The sequence below is a fragment of the Pseudophryne corroboree genome, chromosome 5 (assembly GCF_028390025.1).
Source record: "Pseudophryne corroboree isolate aPseCor3 chromosome 5, aPseCor3.hap2, whole genome shotgun sequence".
In the NCBI taxonomy this organism is placed as follows: Eukaryota; Metazoa; Chordata; class Amphibia; order Anura; family Myobatrachidae; genus Pseudophryne; species Pseudophryne corroboree.
In genome coordinates, this window is record NC_086448.1 from 769,959,008 (window position 1) to 769,981,609 (window position 22,602).

The window sequence follows — 22,602 nt, forward strand, 5'->3', positions numbered from 1 at the left end:
AAGTCAGTACGTTGGCCGCTGGATCAGTATCTCGTTTAAATTAGGTCAGCCAGCCCTAAAACCTGTGTTCAGGTTTTCCCAACTCCAGTCTGAACCAAAGCAGACAGTGCATGTTTTCCAGATCTCCTGTAGACTTAACATAATATCTAATACTCTTCCAATTTATGATGTCATTTATTTTAAGTAATCTTTAAACCTTTATTTTCCTGCAGGTGATGAAGTGTTAGAATGGAATGGTCGGATTTTGCAAGGCGCCACATTTGAAGAAGTTTACAATATAATTCTGGAGTCCAAACCTGAGGCACAAGTAGAATTAGTGGTCTCCAGACCGATAGGGTACGTGTCTCTTTGTATATACACATGCAGATCTTTTCTGTTGAATTGCCAAATAGCCATTTAAAAGAAAATCGAAATACAATCTGAATTCATTCAGACAACAGAGAAAATCTGGATGACCGATGATCTCCTTCAGAGTGTATGTAAGGAAGCACAATCAGCGATGACCAAAATTACCAAATTGACACACTTTCTTTTCATTATATTTGTATGTGTGTGTGTGTGTGCGTAGACCAATCAGAAGCTGTGATCAAAGGATTGAGACTTGTGATTGGACAACCCACCACCTTTATTTACATTTAAAGTTGTTTCACTTATTAATTGATTTGTTGTCTATGCAAATAGTAATTTATTTGTTATTTTAAGTTAATTAATAGCTCAACGTAACATAATTAGTATTCAAATTAGTATTAATGAATGGATGAAGTTGATGGACCTGTCTTTCTCAGCCTTACAAACTACAGTATGTTATGTTAAATTGTAAGATCAACACTGTCAAATGGATAATAATCTACTACAGCATTGAATCCCCTTTTCTCTATGAATGTCTAATTATGTGTGAAAAAGAATGTCTAATTATGTCTGAAAACCTGGAAGACAAGTTTACATAGAATTTGACGGCAGATAAGAACCCATCTAGTCTGCCCCCTTTTTTTTTACCATATTTTTATCTCAAACCTTATTTGATCCTTATTTCTTTGTAAGGAGATCCTTATGTCTATCCCATGCATGTTTAAATTGCTCTACTGTCTTAGCCTCTACCAACTCTGATGGGAGGCTATTCCACTTGTCCACTACCCTTTCTGAAGTATTTTTTCCTCAGATTTCCCCTGAACCTCCCCCCTCCAGTGTCAGTGCATGTCCTCGTGTCCTATTGCTTCTCTTCATTTGGAGAATGTTCCCCTCCTGGACTTTGTTAAAACCCTTGATATGTTTGAAAGTTTCTATCATGTCCCCCTTTTCCCTTCAATGCTCTAAACTATTATTTACTGTATACAGGTTGAGTCTCCCTTATCCAAAATGCTTGGGACCAGAGGTATTTTGGATATGGGATTTTTCCGTATTTTGGAATAATTGCATACCATAATGAGATATCATGGTGATGGGACCTAAATCTAGGCACAGAATGCATTTATGTTTCATATACACCTCATATACAGAGCCTGAAGGTCATTTAATACAATATTTTTAATAACTTTGTGTATTAAACAAAGTTTGTGTACATTGAGCCATCGAAAAACAAAGGTTTCACTATCTCGCTCTCACTCAAAAAAGTCCGTATTTTGGAATATTCCGTATTTCGGAATATTTGGATATGGGATACTCAACCTGTATGTGATTCTCATATTGGTAACTATTCATTTCTTTCTCTCATCCTTATGCCAACATGTCTCTGTCATTTTTCTCTATTGAAATACACCTTATATTACCAGTGAGGTTATTGGGAGTCTTGTACAAAGCAATGATGTGTGATCGCATGAATTGTGTACATCACGTATCATCAGTCTGTATCTTTTCATTTCAGAGATATACCTAGAATACCTGATAGCACACATGCCCCACAGGATTCCAGTAAGTCCTATGGTGTAATTATAGTTTATTTTCAGCTTTAAGTGAACAATTGACTTGGAAAGACTTGTTTAAAATGTCTTAAAGTGCACCTTTCAGCTATGACAATGATGGAAGCAGCCATTTTGTGGACCAAACCAATATTTATGAGAAGAATGCTGTCAATCATTTCATTAAGAACCGGTGATATAAATGAGGCTATAGTCACATGAATGTTTATGTCACAAAATGGCTGCCTTTACCTGGAAAGGATGGTATAAAATGAACTATGGTATGAAAGGAATAGGGATGTTGGTAAAATACCAAAACTAATGTTCTACATGAATTGCAATATTGCTTCAAATCCTTATAGTATATTGAACATAAAAGGTTATTAGACTCTTTGGATATACATCGATTGATGTTCTATGCATCGCATCATGGATGCGATCTATCCCGATACTTATTGGCTAAAATAATGACATTGACATTTTCTGAGTTTTGGCTGCATTTTCAGCTTTTGTACATACCGCCCACAATATTTAATACAGCCACACTTAATGTAGCTACAGATGCGTCCTCTTACATCTTTCCTCCATGCGCTACTAGTTGCATTAAAAACGCATAAGTGCCGTGTGACTCTGTAGCGCTGAGTGGTTTTTTTTTCCATTTTTTCAAGGAAAATGTGTCTTAGACGCAAAGTAATAATAGGACGCATGAGCAGCGTCTGCTGATTACAATGATATGCAACATGCCTATATTCTGTGTGTGGCCGCGACTGTATCTGCATAAAAAAAGATATTTCATGGAAAACACTGTAACGTGGCATTTCGGATGCAGATAGAGCCACTGTTACACACAGAATGGGATACGGTCATTAGGTCGACCACACTTAAGTCAACCACTATTGGTCGACAAGGTCACTAGGTCGACGTGGTCATTAGGTTGACATGAACAAGGTCGACATGGAAAAGGTCGACATGAGTTTTTCACACTTTTAAAATTTTTTGAACTATTTCATACTTTATGATCCACGTGGACTACGATTTGGAATAGTAACCTGTGCCGAGCGCAGTGGTAGCAGAGCGAGGCACCTTGCCCGAAGCATGGCGAGTGAAGTGAGCCATGCGAGGGGACACGGTGCACTAATTGGAGTTCCCCGTTACTTTACAAAGAAAACAACACCAAATGGTTTTTTTTTTAAACTCATGTCGACCTTTTTCCATGTCGACCTTGTCCATGTCGACCTAGTGACCATGTCGGCCTAATGCATGTCGACCAATAGTGGTTGACCTAATGACTATCGACCTAAGTGTGGTCGACCAAATGACCCATACCCCACAGAATATAGGCATGCTGCATATTATTATAATCAGTAGAAGCTGCTTGTGCGTACTACTACATTACTTTGCATCTAAGACGCATTTTCACGGGAAAAACACAAAAAAAGGTGATGTAAGAGGACACAACTCTATCTTCTTGTATGTGTGAGTATAAAGTTGACCTTTCATGCATTCCCTGTGTGAAATCACTTCAGTTTGACAATTTAATAAAAAACGTAGCTATAATTTTCAAGACTGTGCTAGATAAATGGTAGCAAGAATCTGGTTGGTTGCTATGGGTAACCGCTCCACATTTCCTTTCTAGAAGTTGCGGTAAATCTCCCCCCACATTTTGTCTTGCTAGCGTATCTGTCTAGAATATAAAGCAAATGTTGTCATTCACTTTTGCGGCCTTTCCCCAGTGGAAAGGACTGCCTAAACTACCAGGATAGCTGATGAATGTCTCCTTAGTTGCATACAGTTCTTTTTGGCGAATGAGGATACTTGTTAAAATTGGCAAATAATGTTAAGTTGAAATATTCTTTTGAATTGGAAAATGCCATTATACAGTATATAATATACGGCAGGATGTAATGGAGTCAGAGATCGCCGGAGTGCCAGCCGTCTAAGGGACAATCACAAGGCATGGTTTTACCTTGTAAGTGATTGTCCCTTTAAAAAAACGCCCAAGATCGTCCGGCATCCCGCACCTCCCATTACATACTGCCGCATGTGTCCGTTTCACTTTGTGATCTCACAATTACAGATCCTGGTTTTATAAGTTGAAGGTTTTTTTTTACTGTTCTTAATTTTTTTTAAATTTTTTATTTGTCATTAAAAGGTTCTAGTTCATTTGAATCCCAGAAAATGGATCGCCCCTCCATATCTGTTACATCCCCTATGAGTCCTGGAATGTTGCGTGATGTCCCCCAGTTTCTGTCTGGACAACTTTCAGTACGTACAGCTTTCATTTCCTTATTGTAATCTTTCATCTTCCGCATTTGATATTGCAATCTTTTCATCTGCCCTGCTAAGATCACACTCGCCTTCTCACTGGCGGGAACTGCTAGTGTTGCTCCAATCTACATAAGATTCACATGAGATCTGTTTCTGTAACACATATAAATGACATTGGCAGATAATATGAGGAATCAAGAATGTTATTATCTACATCTTATTTATTTTATTATTTATATGTATTTGTTTACAGTTTCTTATATAGCGCAGCAAATTCCGTTGTATGCTTATTAGCAACACAATAGTTTTATTACCTCTAACCTGCTCCTTGGGGCTGCTGTTATTTTCTCCAAGACCCCTGGGCCAGGTGCACACTCATTCTCAATAATTCTATAGTCACTCACAGAGTGTAATGGTTAAGGCCCGTACACACTGGTCGATATATCGGCCGTTCTCTTGAACGGCCGATATATCGCGGGTCCGTCGGCCAGTGTGTACGGCCGATACGTCTGTGAACTCCGTCGTTCACAGACGTATTGCGTCGGCCGCGCAGCACAGCCGACGGCCAATATATCTACCGATATATTGGCGCGTCGCTGTGTGTGTACGGGGCGGTCGGCCGACCGCCAGTTCACATGCTGCGGCGGCCGGCGGTGATTGACAGCTGAACTGGGCGGGCGTGTGTACACGCCGGCCCAGTTCATGATGTCAGTCCCCGACGGATCGGGCAGTGTGTATGCACAGCACACTGCCCGATCCGTCCATAGATATATCTGCAGATCAATTGATCTGCAGATATATCTACTAGTGTGTACCCACCTTTAGACTGGTGTTCGAGTTAGACAGCAGTGTATGTATGCAATGGCAAACTTGGTGATTTACACACACACAAACCATCAATAAGCCTTGCTCTGTTTGTAGTGTTCTCCTCCGGAGCTACTGCTCATCCCTAGTATCACTTAGTCCGTCTGTTCCCCAATACTTCCAGGGTAGTATTATTCAAATTCCCGTTGCTCCGAGGCCCACTGTAAATGTACCTAATGTTACTGGTGTCTGTCTCTAATTCTGACATTGCTATGCCTTGCGTCCTGGCTGTTCCTTCATTAAGTTCTTCCATACAGACAATTCAATTAGGGTCGGATCCATTCCGACATGCATTTGTCGGAATGGATCCGACAACCCCTATTCAATCCCATCTCAATTCGACTTTAAAAAAAGTCGAATTGAGATGAGACCTGTGAACGGAGGAGAGTGGGGAGACCAGCGGGGACAGCCGCGGGCAGACGCTGCAGAAGGATGTCTCACAGCCGCCACACTTCGCGGCAGTGTCCACCCGGCTCCACCAAGCGTGACCTCACTTGCTGCAGCCGGGTGGACGCTGCCGTGAGCGGCGCGGCTGTGAGACATCCTCCTGCAGCGCTTTGCTGTAGCGCTGCTCTCCCCCATCTCCCCGCGGCTCTACCTCCTCTCCTCCTCTAAACCCTCATATCAGTCCCGACATTTTTTTATGTCGGACTGAGATGGTCGGAAACGGGGCCAAATCCTGTCGAATTTGGCCCCGTTTCCCTCAAAAGTACGTGAATCGGCAGCTATACCACCGATTCACGTACTGTTCGACAGGTCGAATTCCCAGACTTGTCGAATAAAAACAGCAGGGATTGAATAGGTCGAATCACGATTCGACCTTAAAAAGTCGAAAACTGACGTCTTTTCGACAGACGGCAGCTTTCGACCCTAATTGAATATACCCCGTTATGGTTAAAAGTAACTGTTTTTTTTTTTTTTTGTAGCTTTTCAGGTATTGTTAGCTTATTCTGCACACACCCAGTTAATGTTAAGTGTACATTTTATAAAGTAATCATTCGTTGTTAAATCTTTTTAGAATTTACACTACTTAACCAGAATATTCTGGCCTCCATCCCGCCACATTCTGATTCCAGTAGGCCACTGATAGATTATGCACTGAGTTGAGACTGTGTAGTTAGTGGATGTTACTCATTCAGGTGGGAGGCTCGGCCAATCCTATACAGGGAAACATCTCACTGATGACACCTGTGTTATCAGTAAAAGCCGGTTGATACTTCTGCAGAATTCTCCTTACACTCTTCTTTAATACGATGGAATAGGGTGGGGTGACTGGCGGTCGGAATGCCGTCAGGGAGGTGAGCGCAACTAATCCCCTTGCGGGCTCACTGCGCTCTAGTAAGGCCCCCTACATCCCGGCTTTCCTTTAAAATACCTCTTTTCCAGTATCATCTTACCGAGAATCTGCTGGAAGTCACTGTTATTGTACAGTACTTAAACAAAGAAAAATGGAAAGTGGTGGGCGCAACACCATATAATCTTACGTATAAAATAACGATGGACTGGAGGATTCTCTCTTAGTCCGGCAGCAAGGGCTTAGTGGGTCTGAGGTGAATTCTCTCTGTATGTCTTCCCAAGGTATGGTGTTTATCTCGGTATGAAGAGACAGATCATAGAGCAGACCAGTTTGACAAACGACAACAGATTTATTCACACTAAGTTACCCTCCCAAAAGGTACTGGAAACTCCGGAATCCACAGCACATCGGGGGAGAAACGACAGGCCAGGTCAGACAGCTACAACCCTTCACAACCAAACGCCACCAGCTTAACGCGTTTCGGACTATTTAAGTCCTTCCTCAGATGCCAACTACCCCTATATCCACTTTGATGTGGTTACATGCTCGTTTTATCTGTCAAATTGTGAGTGCTTAGTGTGAATAAATCTGTTGTCGTTTGTCAAACTGGTCTGCTCTATGATCTGTCTCTTCATACCGAGATAAACACCATACCTTGGGAAGACATACAGAGAGAATTCACCTCAGACCCACTAAGCCCTTGCTGCCGGACATTTTCCAAAACGCATACATTTTGGTACAGGTTGAGTCTCCCATATTCAGAATGCTTGGGACCGCAAGTATTCTGGATATCAGATTTTTCCATATGATGGAATATTTGCATAACATAATAAGATATCTTGGGGATGGGATCCAAATCTAAGCACAGAATGCATTTATGTTTTATATACACCTTATACCAGGCATTCCCAACCACGGTCCTCAAGGCACACCAACAGTGCAGGTTTTAGTGATATCCAGGCTTTAGCACAGGTGACTTAATTAGTAGCTCAGTTATTTTGATTTAACCATCTGTGCTGCAGCCTGGATATCTCTAAAACCTGCACTGTTACTGTGCCTTGAGGACCGTGGTTGGGAATACCAGCCTTATACACACAGCCTGAAGGTCATTTTATATAATATTTTATTAATTAAACAAAGTGTGTACATTGTACCTTTAAAGAACAAAGTGGTCACTATTTCAGTCACTCTAAAAACATTCTGTATTTCAGAATATTCCGTATCTTGGAGACTCATCCTGAAAATATATGTATACAGTATATAGTTATATTTTAGTAGGGGAAGTGGGGTCACATATTGCAAGTGACACAACTGCTTAAATTTACAGTTGCCCTCATTTAAGTTAATTAGATTTAACGATATACAACATCTTACATGTTATCCACAAAATTGAAGTGCATTGATTAGTTGTCCATAGATAGTGTCTCATTCCCTCTTGTACTTACTTATACTTCTAACAGGTACATCGCACATATTTAAGGGGTATTTCTAGCAGATAAATAAATTGAAAATAACAGTTTAACAAATAATAAATTAATAAAACATATTAAAAACAGATTAGAATAGGAATGGCGTACATGGGGAGAAAACACAAGTTGTAACATTATAAAAGTAAAAGAACACTCAGTCTATAAATTGATGCGTTCATCTGCATTCTAGATTAAATTTGCTGCACTTTAGAATTTAGGTGTTAGCGAGCTGGTCACATGACCTACCACTGTCATGCAGCTGACTGTGTTTGCAGATATCATTGTGGCCATTTTACTGTTAGATTGAACAGTGTTGAATAGTAAATGTAAGAGGACTAAACGGGACATGCAGCCTCACAATATTCTGTGAGCTATTTGGTTAAAATATATTTCACAGCAATATAAAATATTAATTCTAGCTGCCAATCAAAAATATGGACTGGACAGCATAAATTTATTACGGAATTTATTACAAGATTTCTCCTTAAGCATACTGTATTTAATTATTGCTGATGTAATGTTATTACTGATGATGGTTTTACTTACATCAATTAAGTATAATAGTATTGTACTTCCTAGTTTCCCTACACCCCATGTCTTTCCCGTGTCAGCTGCTATGACTGTACTGTATAGTAAATCTGTGTATCACACTTATGTTTAATTGCTAACACTATATGTAGCTATTGTCCAAATTTGCACCTAAATGCAATGCTTGCAAAATAGCTTTTTGCCAGAGAAAAAAATATATTTCCAAACAACTATCATTCCCTTTACTCAGTTTTTAGTTTCTAAAAAGATTTAAAAAAAAAAAAAAAGTATTTTTTTTTAAATTAAACATGAAATGTCATAAAATGTTTTTAGTAGAGGTAACAGGTGTCAAGTAGTGTGTAATAGTGATAACAGGTAATAAAAAGTGTGTTTAGAGATACTAGGTGGTAAGTAGGATATAGTAGTGATAACAAGTGGTAATTAGGGTGTAGTAGAGATAACAGGTGATAAGTAGGGTGTAGTAGAGATAACAGGTGGTAAGTAGGGTGTAGTAGAGATAACAGGTGATATGTAGGGTGTAGTAGTGATTATGGGATAAATAGGGTGTACTAGTGATAACAGGGGATAAGTAGTATATAGTGGTGACTATAGGTGATAAGTAGTATGTAGTAGTGATAACAGGTGATAAGTAGTATGTAGTAGTGACTATAGGTGATAAGTAGTATGTAGTAGTGATAACAGGTGATTAGTAGTATGTAGTAGTGACTATAGGTGATAAATAGTATGTAGTAGTGATAACAGGTGATAAGTAGTATGTAGTAGTGACTATAGGTGATAAGTAGTATGTAGTAGTGATAACAGGTGATAAGTAGTATGTAGTAGTGACTATAGGTGATAAGTAGGGTGTAGTAGAGATAACAAGTGGTAAGTAGGGTGTAGTAGAGATAACAGGTGATATGTAGGGTGTAGTAGTGATTATGGGATAAATAGGGTGTACTAGTGATAACAGGGGATAAGTAGTATATAGTAGTGACTATAGGTGATAAGTAGTATGTAGTAGTGATAACAGGTGATAAGTAGTATGTAGTAGTGACTATAGGTGATAAGTAGTATGTAGTAGTGATAACAGGTGATTAGTAGTATGTAGTAGTGACTATAGGTGATAAATAGTATGTAGTAGTGATAACAGGTGATAAGTAGTATGTAGTAGTGACTATAGGTGATAAGTAGTATGTAGTAGTGATAACAGGTGATAAGTAGTATGTAGTAGTGACTATAGGTGATAAGTAGTATGTAGTAGTGATAACAGGTGATAAGTAGTATGTAGTAGTGACTATAGGTGATAAATAGTATGTAGTAGTGATAACAGGTGATAAGTAGTATGTAGTAGTGATACCAGGTGATAAGTAGTATATAGTAGTGATAACGGGTAAAAAGTAGTATGTAGCAGTGATAACAGGTAATAAGTAGGGTGTAGTAAAGATCACAGGTAATACGTAGGGTGTAGTAGAGATAACAGGTGGTAAGTAGAGTGTAGTAGAAACAACAGGTGGTAAATAGGGTGTAGTAGAGATAACAGGTGATAAGTAGGGTGTAGTAGAGATAACAGGTGGTAAGTAGGGTGTAGTAGAGATCACAGGTAATAAGTAGGGTGTAGCAGTGATAACAGGTGATAAGTGGGGTGTAGTAGAGATAACAGGTAATAAGTAGGGTGTAATAGAGAGAACAGGTGGTAAGTAGGGTGTAGTAGAGATAACAGTTGATAATTAGTGTATAGTAGTGATAACAGGTGATAAGTAGGGTATAGTAGAGATTACAGGTGGTAAGTAGGGTGTAGTAGAGATAACAGGTAATAAGTAGGGTGTAGTAGAGATCACAGGTAATAAGTAGGGTGTAGTAGAGATAACAGGTGGTAAGTAGAGTGTAGTAGAAACAACAGGTGGTAAATAGGGTGTAGTAGAGATAACAGGTGATAAGTGGGGTGTAGTAGAGATAACAGGTAATAAGTAGGGTGTAGTAGAGAGAACAGGTGGTGTGTAGGGTGTAGTAGAGATAACAATTGATAATTAGTGTATAGTAGTGATAACAGGTGATAAGTAGGTTATAGTAGAGATTACAGGTGGTAAGTAGGGTGTAGTAGAGATAACAGTTGATAATTAGTGTATAGTAGTGATAACAGGTGATAAGTAGAGTGTAGTAGAGATAACAGGTAGTAAGTAAGGTGTAGTAGTGATAACGTGATAAGTAGGATATAGTAGTGATAACAGGGGTAACAGTATGTAGTAGTGACAATAGGTGATAAGTAGGGTGTAATAGAGATAACAGGTGATAAGTTGGGTGTAGTAGTGATAACAGGAGATAAGTAGTACGTAGTAGTGACAATAAGTGATAAGTAGTATGTAGCAGCGATAACAGGTAATTAATATGTGAAGTAGTTATGTCAGTTGATAATTATTGTGCAATCATCATAAGTCGTATGTTTCAAATTTTTAACAAGCTATACATATGTGCTTTTGGTGTGTACTTTGTTGATGTTGATTTCAATACTTGTGTTTTATTTTAAATTATTTTTTAATTTCAGCTTGTTGTCTTTTTGGTTTTTGTTTTATTGCTTTTTTTTTCTTTTCGTTTGATTTTGCTTATCAGAGCCAAAGCCTTAATAGAAGAACAGCGCCTTTTGTTCCTAGGGTCCAGGTAAAGGCTTTTTCTGCCTGACACAAACTAAAACTGTGTGTTCATTTTTTTTTTTTTTTTTAGTTTGGAAAATGCATTGGAGGAAAACTGCACATTTGGTTCGTTTTCCCCTATTCCTTTGAAGCGTGTTGCTAGCACTGTGCATACTTTTGAACAACCCCATAAAATAATGCATGGCAATAACAACAAATAGGAAAACTTTAAAGAGACGACCCGTCTGTTTTCTGTGGCTACCTAAACACCCAGGGTTAGGGAAACCATAGCTCGTTACCTCCGGGCCTCTGTAGACCCACCCAGCCAATGGTTTCATTAATAACTATATAAATTAACAGGTTCCTTCATCATTTTATTAAAGACCATTTTTATAATAGAGATTAATGTATTACATGTCATCCAATGATAAATATTATTTAATATTAAACCCGACTGAGGGGCAGATTTATTAAGCCTGGTGAAGTGATAAAGAGGAAGGTGATAACGCACCAGCCAGTCAGCTCCCAACTGTCATATTTCAAACCCAGCCTGTAACATGGAAGTTAGAAGCTGATTGGCTGGTGAGTTATCACCTTCCATTTTATCACTTCTCCCGGCTTAATACATCTGCCCCTGAGTCTCAGTATAGGTAGAATAATATCTTACCCATGCACAGTGCTCATCTATTATTATTTGGTTCCTCCTCGTTATAACTCCAACTACACTTACCATATTCTATGAACAATTAAATCTAAGATATCAGTTTGGGAAGTCTTGCTTTATATTATACAATCTGGGTATTTGTCAGTTGTCTGCATGTATTTTACATTCATTCATGTCAGATATGCTTTATCTGTTAAGAATACCTTTATTTGATATATATAAACCGTTCATAACCTAACGATCATTTGCCATAACGATTGACAGCCGATAGTGATTGCTCATCATCCCATACTGTGTATGACACAGTATGTTGTGCCATATCCTGATGAACACAGCGGTAACTTCATCGCATAGGAATACTAGTAAATAGACCGTGTGTATTACATACCGATATCCGGTTTTGCATGCTCCGTCTCACACGGTAAACACTGTTTGCATTGTTCATAAATCTAGTTGTTTCCAACTTGATTTTTGTGTTAACGACAATTAGCCACAGTCTCTTTAAAGCTTTAATTATCTACCTACGATCACAACATGCTTCTTATTGCATTTTCCAATATATACCAGCTCCTTTAGTAAAAGATTGGCAAATGCATTTGTACCTTATGCAGAAAGTAATTGCCTCTTTCTATTTAAATGGAGTTTGGGTTGATGGGAAAATTCTGTTCAAATTATTATTATTTAAAAAAACCTGGTTTTGTAAAAAAAAAAAAAAAAATACAAAAAAAATATATATAATTATTATTATAATTATATATATATATATATATATATATATATAATTAATCATAATAAATTATTATTTAAAAAAAAACCTGGTTTTGTAAAAAAAAATATAATAAAAAATAAGAATAAAATAAAAAATAAAAGAATCTGTTGATTAAGATGATATACTTATGTATAAGGTACAAGGTGGTTGCCTCTCTTCAATAGAAAATACTGTATATTATTACCTAGTTTATACCCATTCCACTGCATGCTCTGTCATGTCATGCCTTTTGGTATAGAAATATTATGTGTCCGTTCCATGTCATTATGTTAAGTAGGTTAAATGGAAATATTGTTACAAAAAATGTATCAAGCCATGGGTTTCCTTTTCATGCTATTCTTGGCCAAGAGATGTTCGTACGTACACTTATTCACAGTTGGTACATTTGGAATCAACTAGAATATAGTCCATACATTTAGAATACACCGTACATTGCAACTTATGTCGGCTGCATATACAGATGCATTATGGCAAGCAGGCGGCTTGGCTAAGGAGACTCAACACTAGATCTCATAATACCATTGTTGTAATTAGTCTACAATAGTTGATTTGATTGCAAAAAATAAAATAAAAATATGCCATAAAGGCAGTATCACCTGTAGAAGAGTAATGCTATACTGGTAATTCTTTACTGAAAGTTATACATAGCGGCTTTAACTGTCTCAATAACACATAGCGTACATTCTGCTGAATCAATCAATAGGTAATGATTTATATGACTCATAAAATTTCAAATATTTGAGAGGAAAAAATGGTATGTATGAAAGTAATGCAGTTCTTCCCAGTAAATTATTTTTAATTATTTTAAATAATTTTTCACATTGTTATTTCAAATGTTGATTGCTACGTACTGCTGTGTTTTACCTTGTCATACGTTTATTGCACTCTGTGTCGTCATTTTGCTGAAAACCATTTGGTTTTTGCTGTATCCCTAGAGTATGTGTGCCACCAGTTCTAAGAATCTGCAATGCATGTGTTTATCGGTCACTGTTTTCTCACCTGCTTGACTGTGTGCATGCACACTGTACATTTGTTTTTTTTGCGCTAGAAAATTATTATTTTTTGGGTAACGGAAAAAAGTTATATATAAAATATATAAAATGTGTATTTCAAATTCACTATTTTAATACTGTACATAGCCCTCACTAACCTCTTTAGAGGTCCGACAAATGCTCTAAATCTCCTTTTACTGATAACAGAATAATCTGCTGTATTCAACCAACGTCTGTGATTATTAGGAGGTTTTACTTAATTAGGTATATGACATAACATTTTTGGAGATGTCTATATTAAATCAGAGTTACTCTGCAGTTACTTAGGGGGTCATTCCGAATTGTTCGCTCGCAAGCGGATTTTAGCAGATTTGCTCATGCTAAGCCTCCGCCTACTGGGAGTGAATCTTAGCATCTTAAAATTGCGAACGATGTATTCGCAATATTGCGATTACACACCTCGTAGCAGTTTCTGAGTAGCTCCAGACTTACTCGGCATCTGCGATCAGTTCAGTCAGTGTCGTTCCTGGTTTGACGTCACAAACACACCCAGCGTTCGCCCAGACACTCCCCCGTTTCTCCGGCCACTCATGCGTTTTTTCCAGAAACGGTAGCGTTTTTTCCCACACGCCCATAAAACGGCCAGTCTCCGCCCAGAAACACCCATTTCCTGTCAATCACATTACGATCGCCAGAACGATGAAAATGCCGTGAGTAAAATTCCTAACTGCATAGCAAATTTACTTGGCGCAGTCGCAGTGCGGACATTGCGCATGCACATTAAGCTGGAAATCGCTGCGATGCGAAGATTTTTACCGAGCGAACAACTCGGAATGACCCCCTTAATTTCAGCCTTTGGGCCTAATTTAGCATGGATCGCAAAAGCAAAATCTTTCTCTATTGGGCAAAACCATGTGCACCGCAGGTGGGGCAGGTGTAACATGTGCAGAGAGAGTTAGATTTGGGTGGGTTATATTGTTTCTGTGCAGGGCAAATACTGGTTGCCTTATTTTTACACTGCAAACTCTCTCTGCACAAATGTTACATCTGCCCCACCAGCAGTGCAGCATGGTTTTGCCCATTAGAGAAAGATTTTGCTTTTGCGATCCATATTGAATTCGGCAAAATTTGACAGGTGCTGATCCCCCCACCACCCACACACTCACCTTCTAACTATTCTTTTATTAGACACTGGACTACGTGACTATTGCCCCCAAAAAACAATTATAATTTACATCATGCTGTTCCGTCAGAGTTACTACTATTATTGGACTATAGTTAGTTGTAAGTTGCCACAGTGCTCAGCAGTGCCGCACGGTGGAGAGAACAGTACAAACACAAGAAATAGATATACAAAGTTGCCACAGTGCTCAGCAGTGCCGCACGGTGGAGAAACAGTACAAACACAAGAAATAGATATACAAAGTTGCCACAGTGCTCAGCAGTGCCGCACGGTGGAGAAACAGTACAAACACAAGAAATAGATATACAAGGTAGACATGAAAACAAAGGGTAGAGACGATCCTGCTCATGACAGGTTACAGTATAGTTGCAAGAGGTCACAGCTGAAGCATACTTGCCTACTTTTGAAAACTAGTTTCAGGGAGATTCCAGGCGGCAGCATAATACGCCGCACAAAGCGCGGCACGCCGTTGAAGGGGGGGGGTCATGCTTCGCCCAAAGTGCGTGTTGAGGACTACCTATAGACGTATTTATTGACACTCAGAGGTGTGTCCTGCAATGGTGAAAATTAGTACTAAAAGCAGCAAAAAAAAATAAAAAATTACACATTACAGCAGCCTAGTCGCCCCTTTTTTTTACACAGTGCGGCAGTCCCCTTTTTTCTTTTTTCTTTTTTACACATTATGGTAGGCAGTCCACCTTATTTACAGTTTATGGCAGGCGAGAGAGAGAGATACTCACCTTTGACAATCCGGCATGCCTCTCCTCTTCCCGCCCTACACTGCACCCTTCGCAGCACAGGGCATTTTGGGTGGGCTGGGGGCGGGCTGGGAGAGACGTCATCTCTCCCAGCACATAGGAAGGGAGAGGAGGGGGAGCTGCAACGCTGCCTGGCTACCTAGGTGAGAGTAGCGGTGATGGCGGTAGGAGGGCCGGACCTCCAGTGTGACGGAGCAGCCAGGTGGATGTTGCCGGTGGTCCTGGCACACACCTCGTTAAAAATCCTGACTCCCTGATCCTGACTGATTTGCCTGGTTCCCCAACAGATTGCCAATCACTGCTCGATCTGGTTGGTGGATCGGTGGTGCTGGTGGGTCAGGGAATCACGGCCACTAGTATATGGGGGCCATAAGATTTAAGTTCACTAGAATGTACAGGGCTTTTTCAGAATCATAAACTACAGTACAAGCGAGTTCTTAGATCCAGGTTCACTTAGTCATACTAAAACTTAACTGTTCCTAAGGGTTGGTTCTAGGTTGCTTTGGCGCCTCATGTAATACACTGCCTTGTGTGGTGCTCCCTGGTTGGTGAATGCAGCATTGGCAATCTCCAAAATAGTAAAACGCAGGGGAAAAAGAAACATAATTCTACGAAAACTCACATACATTCCTTAGAATGATCCAGCCCGGTCATCCTATACCATGGCGCAGGACCTAGTTTGTGCGTTCATCCGATGATCACTCACACAACGCTCATAGACATGCTTAGACGCCATTTTCCGGTTTTCATTTGCCAACCATTCACTTGATCAGAGCCGCTGCAAAATTGGCCAAATTGCTTGATGAGATTAATCTCTGCATGTGCTTCTGTGCAAACAAAAATAATCCACAAATTCTAGATATATATAGTACATGATAATTGTGTCCTCTTTAAATCGATGTTTAAGTATGAGCTATACACACTTTAGATAATAGCGTTCCCTTAAACTCTGCCCCAATGGCCCAAATTCTCGGTGCAGTTTATTTTAGCACAGATGAGGCTACTACAGTCATACAGTAATTACCAATCTCGCAGGCGGACGCTCAATTATCTTCCAGTGTTGAAAACAATCTGAAGATTCCACAAAATGTAATTAACACAATATCTTGCATCTTCCCACTCATTATTATCTAATTGTACAGATTTAGACTTTAATTAGTAACTAATGCACATTGTTGCTTCAGATTTGGATATTATACTTATTTATTTCCTACTTCCTGTTTCCTAACTTGTAATTAGCGAAAACGTTCAGTACTGTGTATGACCATAGAGTATATGGTACTAGTAGAATCACTTGGAAACAATATGCAGCCATGAAATCATCACTGCACACAGTCACAAGTATTATTAGATTATGTGCCACAGTCGCAGAAATCTATAGAATACATTGCATGTACAAACTGCACCAGTCTGATGCCACTTGCTCTGACCATAATATTCTATATTCTTATCCAGCGACTTAGAATTGTAGACATATTTATCATGGGCAGTAAACATTAATATTATTTTCTTGAACATTTAAATTGTACCATCTGCTACTTTCTTGAGCCTAATGATAATTGTCCACTCAAAGTCTTATCTAGCCTGCTACAACTGGTTTACCTGGATGTCGGAGGTTGTGTTTGCCGTTTGAGATGACCTTTGCTCTACCCGTGCTTGCCAGTATTTGTAGGCCTGCCATTCTTGCTAATGGAATCCTACCTTGGTCTATTTTCAAAAACTTTCCAGCGCCAGCTTGATCCTTACGTCACATAATAAACTCTTAGGGCCTGTTTGGGAGTCTCGATTTTTAGCCAGTATGCATACTTAGCAGAGGCTTCGTGATAGCAATAACAGAACAATGATTGCCAATCTTAAGGTGCAATATTAGACGATATAGTTCATTTTCACTCTTCTGAGCGATATAGTTTAAAATATTGGCCAGTGTGTACGCTACGAGCGATGGACGATGCGCGCTCCCAAGTGTTGTTATCAACCTCCGCTATCGGCTGTGCATGCAGCTCAATTTGGAGTTATCGTCCAACACTTCATATTCGGGACAGCTGCGGCCTGACGTCACTGAACGATATTGTTGATATCGTAAAGTGTGTTCACACTGTATTGGCCGCCCGGGAGGGTAGGGAAAACACCAGGTGATATATCGCTCACGGAGCTTATCACCTAGTGTGTACGCACCTTTAGCGGAAGCAGTATTTACTAATTACCCCTTGATGTATAAGCTCCATTGCCGGTGAAAACACAGATTTTGGCACACCATGGGACATTTTATTTTCTGGTATCTCTCAAGTGAACACGAGCAAATGACCTGGAATTACAGCGTTGATAATTTAATCTTACATTTACTCTAGATATACAGTATGTGAAATTAGGTGTCAGTTTGGGTCAAAGTCATCAGACAAACACGTGCAAGCAATTCCAAATGTAATATGATCACCCAATTCTTATTTGTAGAAGTCAGGTCATTTCCTCCATTTGTATATGTAACTTATTTTTATGCCCACTTACTTAAACTAAACATTAATGTGTCATGTCATCTACATTATTATACCTGGAACCTGTTCTACCTCTGTGGGCAGCTAACACAAACCCCCAGACATGTCATGCAATCAGGAGATATTACATTCTCTAGCATTAAATCTACGTTATGGAGTGCTTTTCCGGGGCCATGTGCAATGGTGAGACGCTGGCAAATACAAAAACGTAAAGTGATTATTTCCGCAACACCTTTTCTTCTGTGTTTGGACCTAGCTTGGCTGCTTACTATACCAGTGCAGTCATCCTCTAAAAAAAAAAAAAAAAAAGTAGAATAGCAGCCTATAGACTAACAGCGGGCTCCCAACTGTGCACCACATTACCCTGGGGTGGCTCGGGGGCACTTGCAGGGGTGCCCTGTGTTGGTGGTCCAGGACCAGTTCAAATGAATTAATACGGCATAAGCAATAGGGACCAAACTTGGTAAATGGATCATTTTTGGAGCCTCCATCAATCTCATCAACACCTTGGTGGACTGCTTTTGTGAGCAATATCTGCGGGTTACACAGTCACCCAGGTTAAATAGCACTAGTGCCTTTTTTGGCCTAATAAATAGTCCCCTATGTCTGCTACGGTTTAACAGCCCATTGTCCATGTTGTCTGTCCAGATAAGACCTTCATATGTGTATGCTAAACATCCCCACTCACTGCCTCCATCTGCCCTACGCTCTTTCCATGCTGAAAGCAGAAGTACATTACTCATCAGACGCAAAAGAACATGTGAAGACCACTCATTGGCTGACTACCTCTGACTGTATAAGGTTTAAACCATTTCACTTTCTTGCGCACAACACAAGTGAAAGAAAAATATTTAACACGTTCCAGGCTATGCGCCATAAATCTATACCTGTACAGTGACTGTGAGCGCAACAGGCTAGATGTACGTCCTGTGCAGTTTTATGTCATGCACTTCTCTGTCCAGCCTTTGGTAATACTACTCATCAGTTTAGCTCAGTAATCCGTCATTACATAATTGTCAGTGATTTCCTGGCAAGTGACACAAATACAGCGCCAGATCATTAGATCAGCCCTTTCACTATACAATCAATGTTCTATCACGGCTGCGTATAATCCAAACTCACTCAGATTTTCTGTAGTTATGACTTTTGATTTAATATAAAATATGAATACTATTTGTCAGGACCCAGATACAGTAGCATGAGAGAATCCTATGGCATTATATAATTAGGACTATCTACATCACTTTAGAGCAGAGGTTCTCAAACGCGGCCCTCGAGACACCCCAACGGTTGCCGTTTTATGTACACCCATGGCTCAGCAAAGATGGCTTAATCAAATCCACTGAGGTTCTAATTAAGGGGTCTATTTACTAAGCCTTGGATGGAGGTAAAGTTCCTGGAGTTAAAGCACCAGCCAATCATCTCCTAACTGACATGTCTCAGGCTGTGTTTGAAAAATGACAGTTAGGAGCCGATTGGCTGGTACATTATCTCCAGCAACTTTATCTCCATCCAATGCTTAGTAAATAGACCCTTGAGTCACCTGTGGCCAAGCATGGATATACCTAAAACCTGGACAGTTGGGGTGCCTTGAAGACTGCGTTTGAGAACGTCTGCTTTAGAGGAACATGTCCAAGGTTGTTCTACCTACTTGAGAGTAATAGGCCCTACACACTTGGCGATATTCTGAAAGATATGAACGATCTCATTCATAAATGAACGAGAACTCGTTCATATCTTTCAGTGTGGAGACTTAAGCGATGAACGATGCGCGGCCCCGCGCTCGTTCATCGCTGGTCTCCCGTCGGCTGTGCATGCAGGCCAATATGGACGATCTCGTCCATATTTGCCTGCACTTCAGTGCAGCCGGGTGACGGGGGGAGTGAAGAAACTTCACTCCCCCCGTCACTGCCCCCCCGCCGCCGGGTCGCTCGTCGGCCGTATCGGCCGTCGGGCACCTCGGCGGCACATCGCCAAGTGAGTAGGGCCCATAACAGTTTGATGAATATTGATATTTATTTTACTTATAGAACCCAAACAAAATACAGTAATTTATCCCAACACTCCAAAATTCCAAAATAAGTAACCATTAAAGAAACTATTTAAATGGCACCAGATATATTGGGCTCGATCTTGTTGGGTTCGTATTAGGCTAGTTGCAACTACGAGCAAATGCTGGCAGTGGCAATGCAACTTGAACCCCAATGGCACAGTCTCACTCCGGACTCGCGGTCTTTCGTAATCAGCAGAGTCTGTAGTTACCATATGTGTATCATATAACAGCACACCGATCTGCAGTTAATTGGATCGAGCCCATACAATGCAATCTAAACATCAGTTCTGTGTAAGTGCTGGGATAATACTACCTTGCAGAACAATCCCATTTCTGTAGTTTGTCATTAACCACCAATTGACTATGGATAGGCTTTTACAATAATAGTAATAATAAATATTATTATAACGAACGCATTCCAGATGCAGGGTGCATTCTCAAGACTATTATTAAGAATGTGTTATAGAATCCTAGGACCTAACTTTATTTACCGTGCAGATCCACAAATACAACACGCAAACTGGAAGCATGTAAAACATATATTGCATGATAATAAAATACTTCATGTTTTGCTTTTTACTTATCATAATAAGGAACAATTTGCAGATTCAATCAGAAGAATTAATTCAATGTATAAAAAGTCCAAGACTTTAGGTCGCTAGTACAGGCCATCTTTATTTTCATGTCTACGCCACATAACCGGTATGAAGAGAAGAGTATTATGTTACCGTTGTTATTTGACCTTTACAAAACATTTGTTTATTCTGTTCTACAGATAAAACTCTGGTATGACAAAGTTGGCCATCAATTGATTGTCACTATATTAGGAGCTAAGGACTTGCCATCAAGAGAGGATGGCAGACCGAGGAATCCTTATGTTAAAATTTATTTTCTTCCTGATCGAAGGTAAGTAATGAGTAGTAGGTAATGTGTGTAGTGATTGGCTGCGTAAGCGTATTGTTCTGGATGCCCAGCCGTTGTGGCTCCAGTATTGTGCAGCGACTTGACTCGAACAAAGATTTCCATTTTTTTTTTTTTTGTAAGACTGTCACCTGATTGGACACTGATTATAATGATCTTGCATGCAACATGACAATATTGAATCTTGATAGCGTTTCAGGTTAAGCAAGCAAGATTTTTCATGATTTGATGCCTCTTACCTTTGTTTACCTGATATGTATAATTATTCAGTTGTCTTGATGACCATTTAAATCTATGCAGGTGAGTGTTAATCAGTGCTCCTTACCAGCTGTGGCTTCTACCTGTTTTGGGTAGGGAGCCTGCCACTACCCATGCCTGGAGAGGAGGAGGTGGCAAGGAGACAGCCAGGTACCGGCACCTGCGCAATGGATTTGGCACGTACCAGGACCGGCGCATGGGCACAAGCTGCAGCTTAACTGCGCAGTCGAAAAAAACCTGGCCTCTATGGACTGCATCGGCTGCAGCCCATATAAGCCAGCTAGGGCTGACGATCAGATAGGGAGTGGCTTCGTACTGGAAGTACGCTCTCTGCTAATCGCAGCCCGGTCTGGCAGTCCCAGAGGGTGGAAACACCTCCCAGTGGGACTGCCTGTCCTGCAGATGACTGGCAGGCAGGACTTCCAGTAGGAAGTCACTGCCAGTCACAGTGAAGTCACACACTGCAACTGGATCACCTGAGCTCACTGAAGTGGTGGATTTCACTGGGGGTGATGCAGTCCTGCACCCCATAGGTAAAATCCGCCACTGCTTCCCTACACAATCAGGAGTCCTTCCTCTGTACTTGAGGCTTCGATCTCTGCCCTGCAGGATGCAGAGGCAACTCTGCCGGACACTGCACAATTGTCTCCTCCCACTCTGTGACATCTGCTGTCTGCCCAGAGCGTAGTAATGACTTGCGCGAGCCCCAAACATGTGATTGGCTACAATGGGTTGCTGCACATTTGCATTAATAAGTAAACTCGCTGAGGATGCCTCAGAACTTAAAGCTTAATGTGTATTGGTTTTGTCACTTAGAGATAGCATTTCATTAACATGCGATTAATGAAAGGGATATTCTGAAATACAAGCTAACTTTTAATTAGTTTCATATCTCTTATTGAATGTCATTAAGGTATTTTTAATTGCAGATAACCAATATAAATTTACACTTGTTCCATTAGAGGATTCTCAGGCAGGACCTGCAAAATGTAGAGATTCCTATCTTCTAATAAATAAAATATGTCGATACTTTTAATGAAATGTGTGAAAAATTTATAGTTTTATTGGTACAAACAGGGTGTTCGGGTAATGCATGCTAGAAAAAATGGAGAGGGGGAGGTTTTCAAACACTGTTGCTGCTAAAGTACTCCGAGAGGTGGTAAAGGTCAGATTGCCTCGTATTCCTTACCTCACATATCTAGTCAGGACCCATGAGTAATGTAAACTAAAATATGATTCAACGTAATGCTGTTCCCAAGTTAGTTGTGAAGGAATTAATGGAGATGTCCATTTTTTTCATTCATATTTTCAAAACAGTTTGCAAACCTTTTCTGTTGTCATATGGTTGAAAAACAACATTTAGGGCCAGATGTACTAAGCCTTGAAGAGAGAGAAATGCTGGTATCCAATTATCCCCGGTAATTAGCCCTGATGCCAGCGCTTTTGGGGAGTTTTGTTTCACCTGCCTCAGCAGGCAAAGCCAAATCTGAGATAAGCAGGCTTTTTTTCTGTGAGCGTGAGCGCGAAAATACATAGGTCTGCAGCTTTTCCCAGACCCTATGTA

At 40.0% G+C, this 22,602-nt stretch overlaps 1 protein-coding gene across 47 annotated transcripts in view; it reads left to right on the forward strand.

The window, feature by feature from the left end:
* The window catches only part of RIMS2 (regulating synaptic membrane exocytosis 2), a 995,106-nt gene that overhangs the window by 656,661 nt on the left and 315,843 nt on the right, over window positions 1-22,602 (forward strand). For 24 of the 47 annotated variants that reach the window (XM_063924257.1, XM_063924269.1, XM_063924266.1 and 21 more), the window contains 4 exons: window positions 213-336; window positions 1,862-1,908; window positions 4,048-4,160; window positions 20,635-20,765. In XM_063924257.1, the coding sequence (XP_063780327.1) occupies window positions 213-336; window positions 1,862-1,908; window positions 4,048-4,160; window positions 20,635-20,765 (415 nt within the window). Of the gene's footprint in view, window positions 1-212; window positions 337-1,861; window positions 1,909-4,047; window positions 4,161-10,928; window positions 10,977-20,634; window positions 20,766-22,602 lie in introns of all 47 variants that reach the window. The other 23 variants (XM_063924252.1, XM_063924259.1, XM_063924274.1 and 20 more) reach the window with 1 other exon arrangement.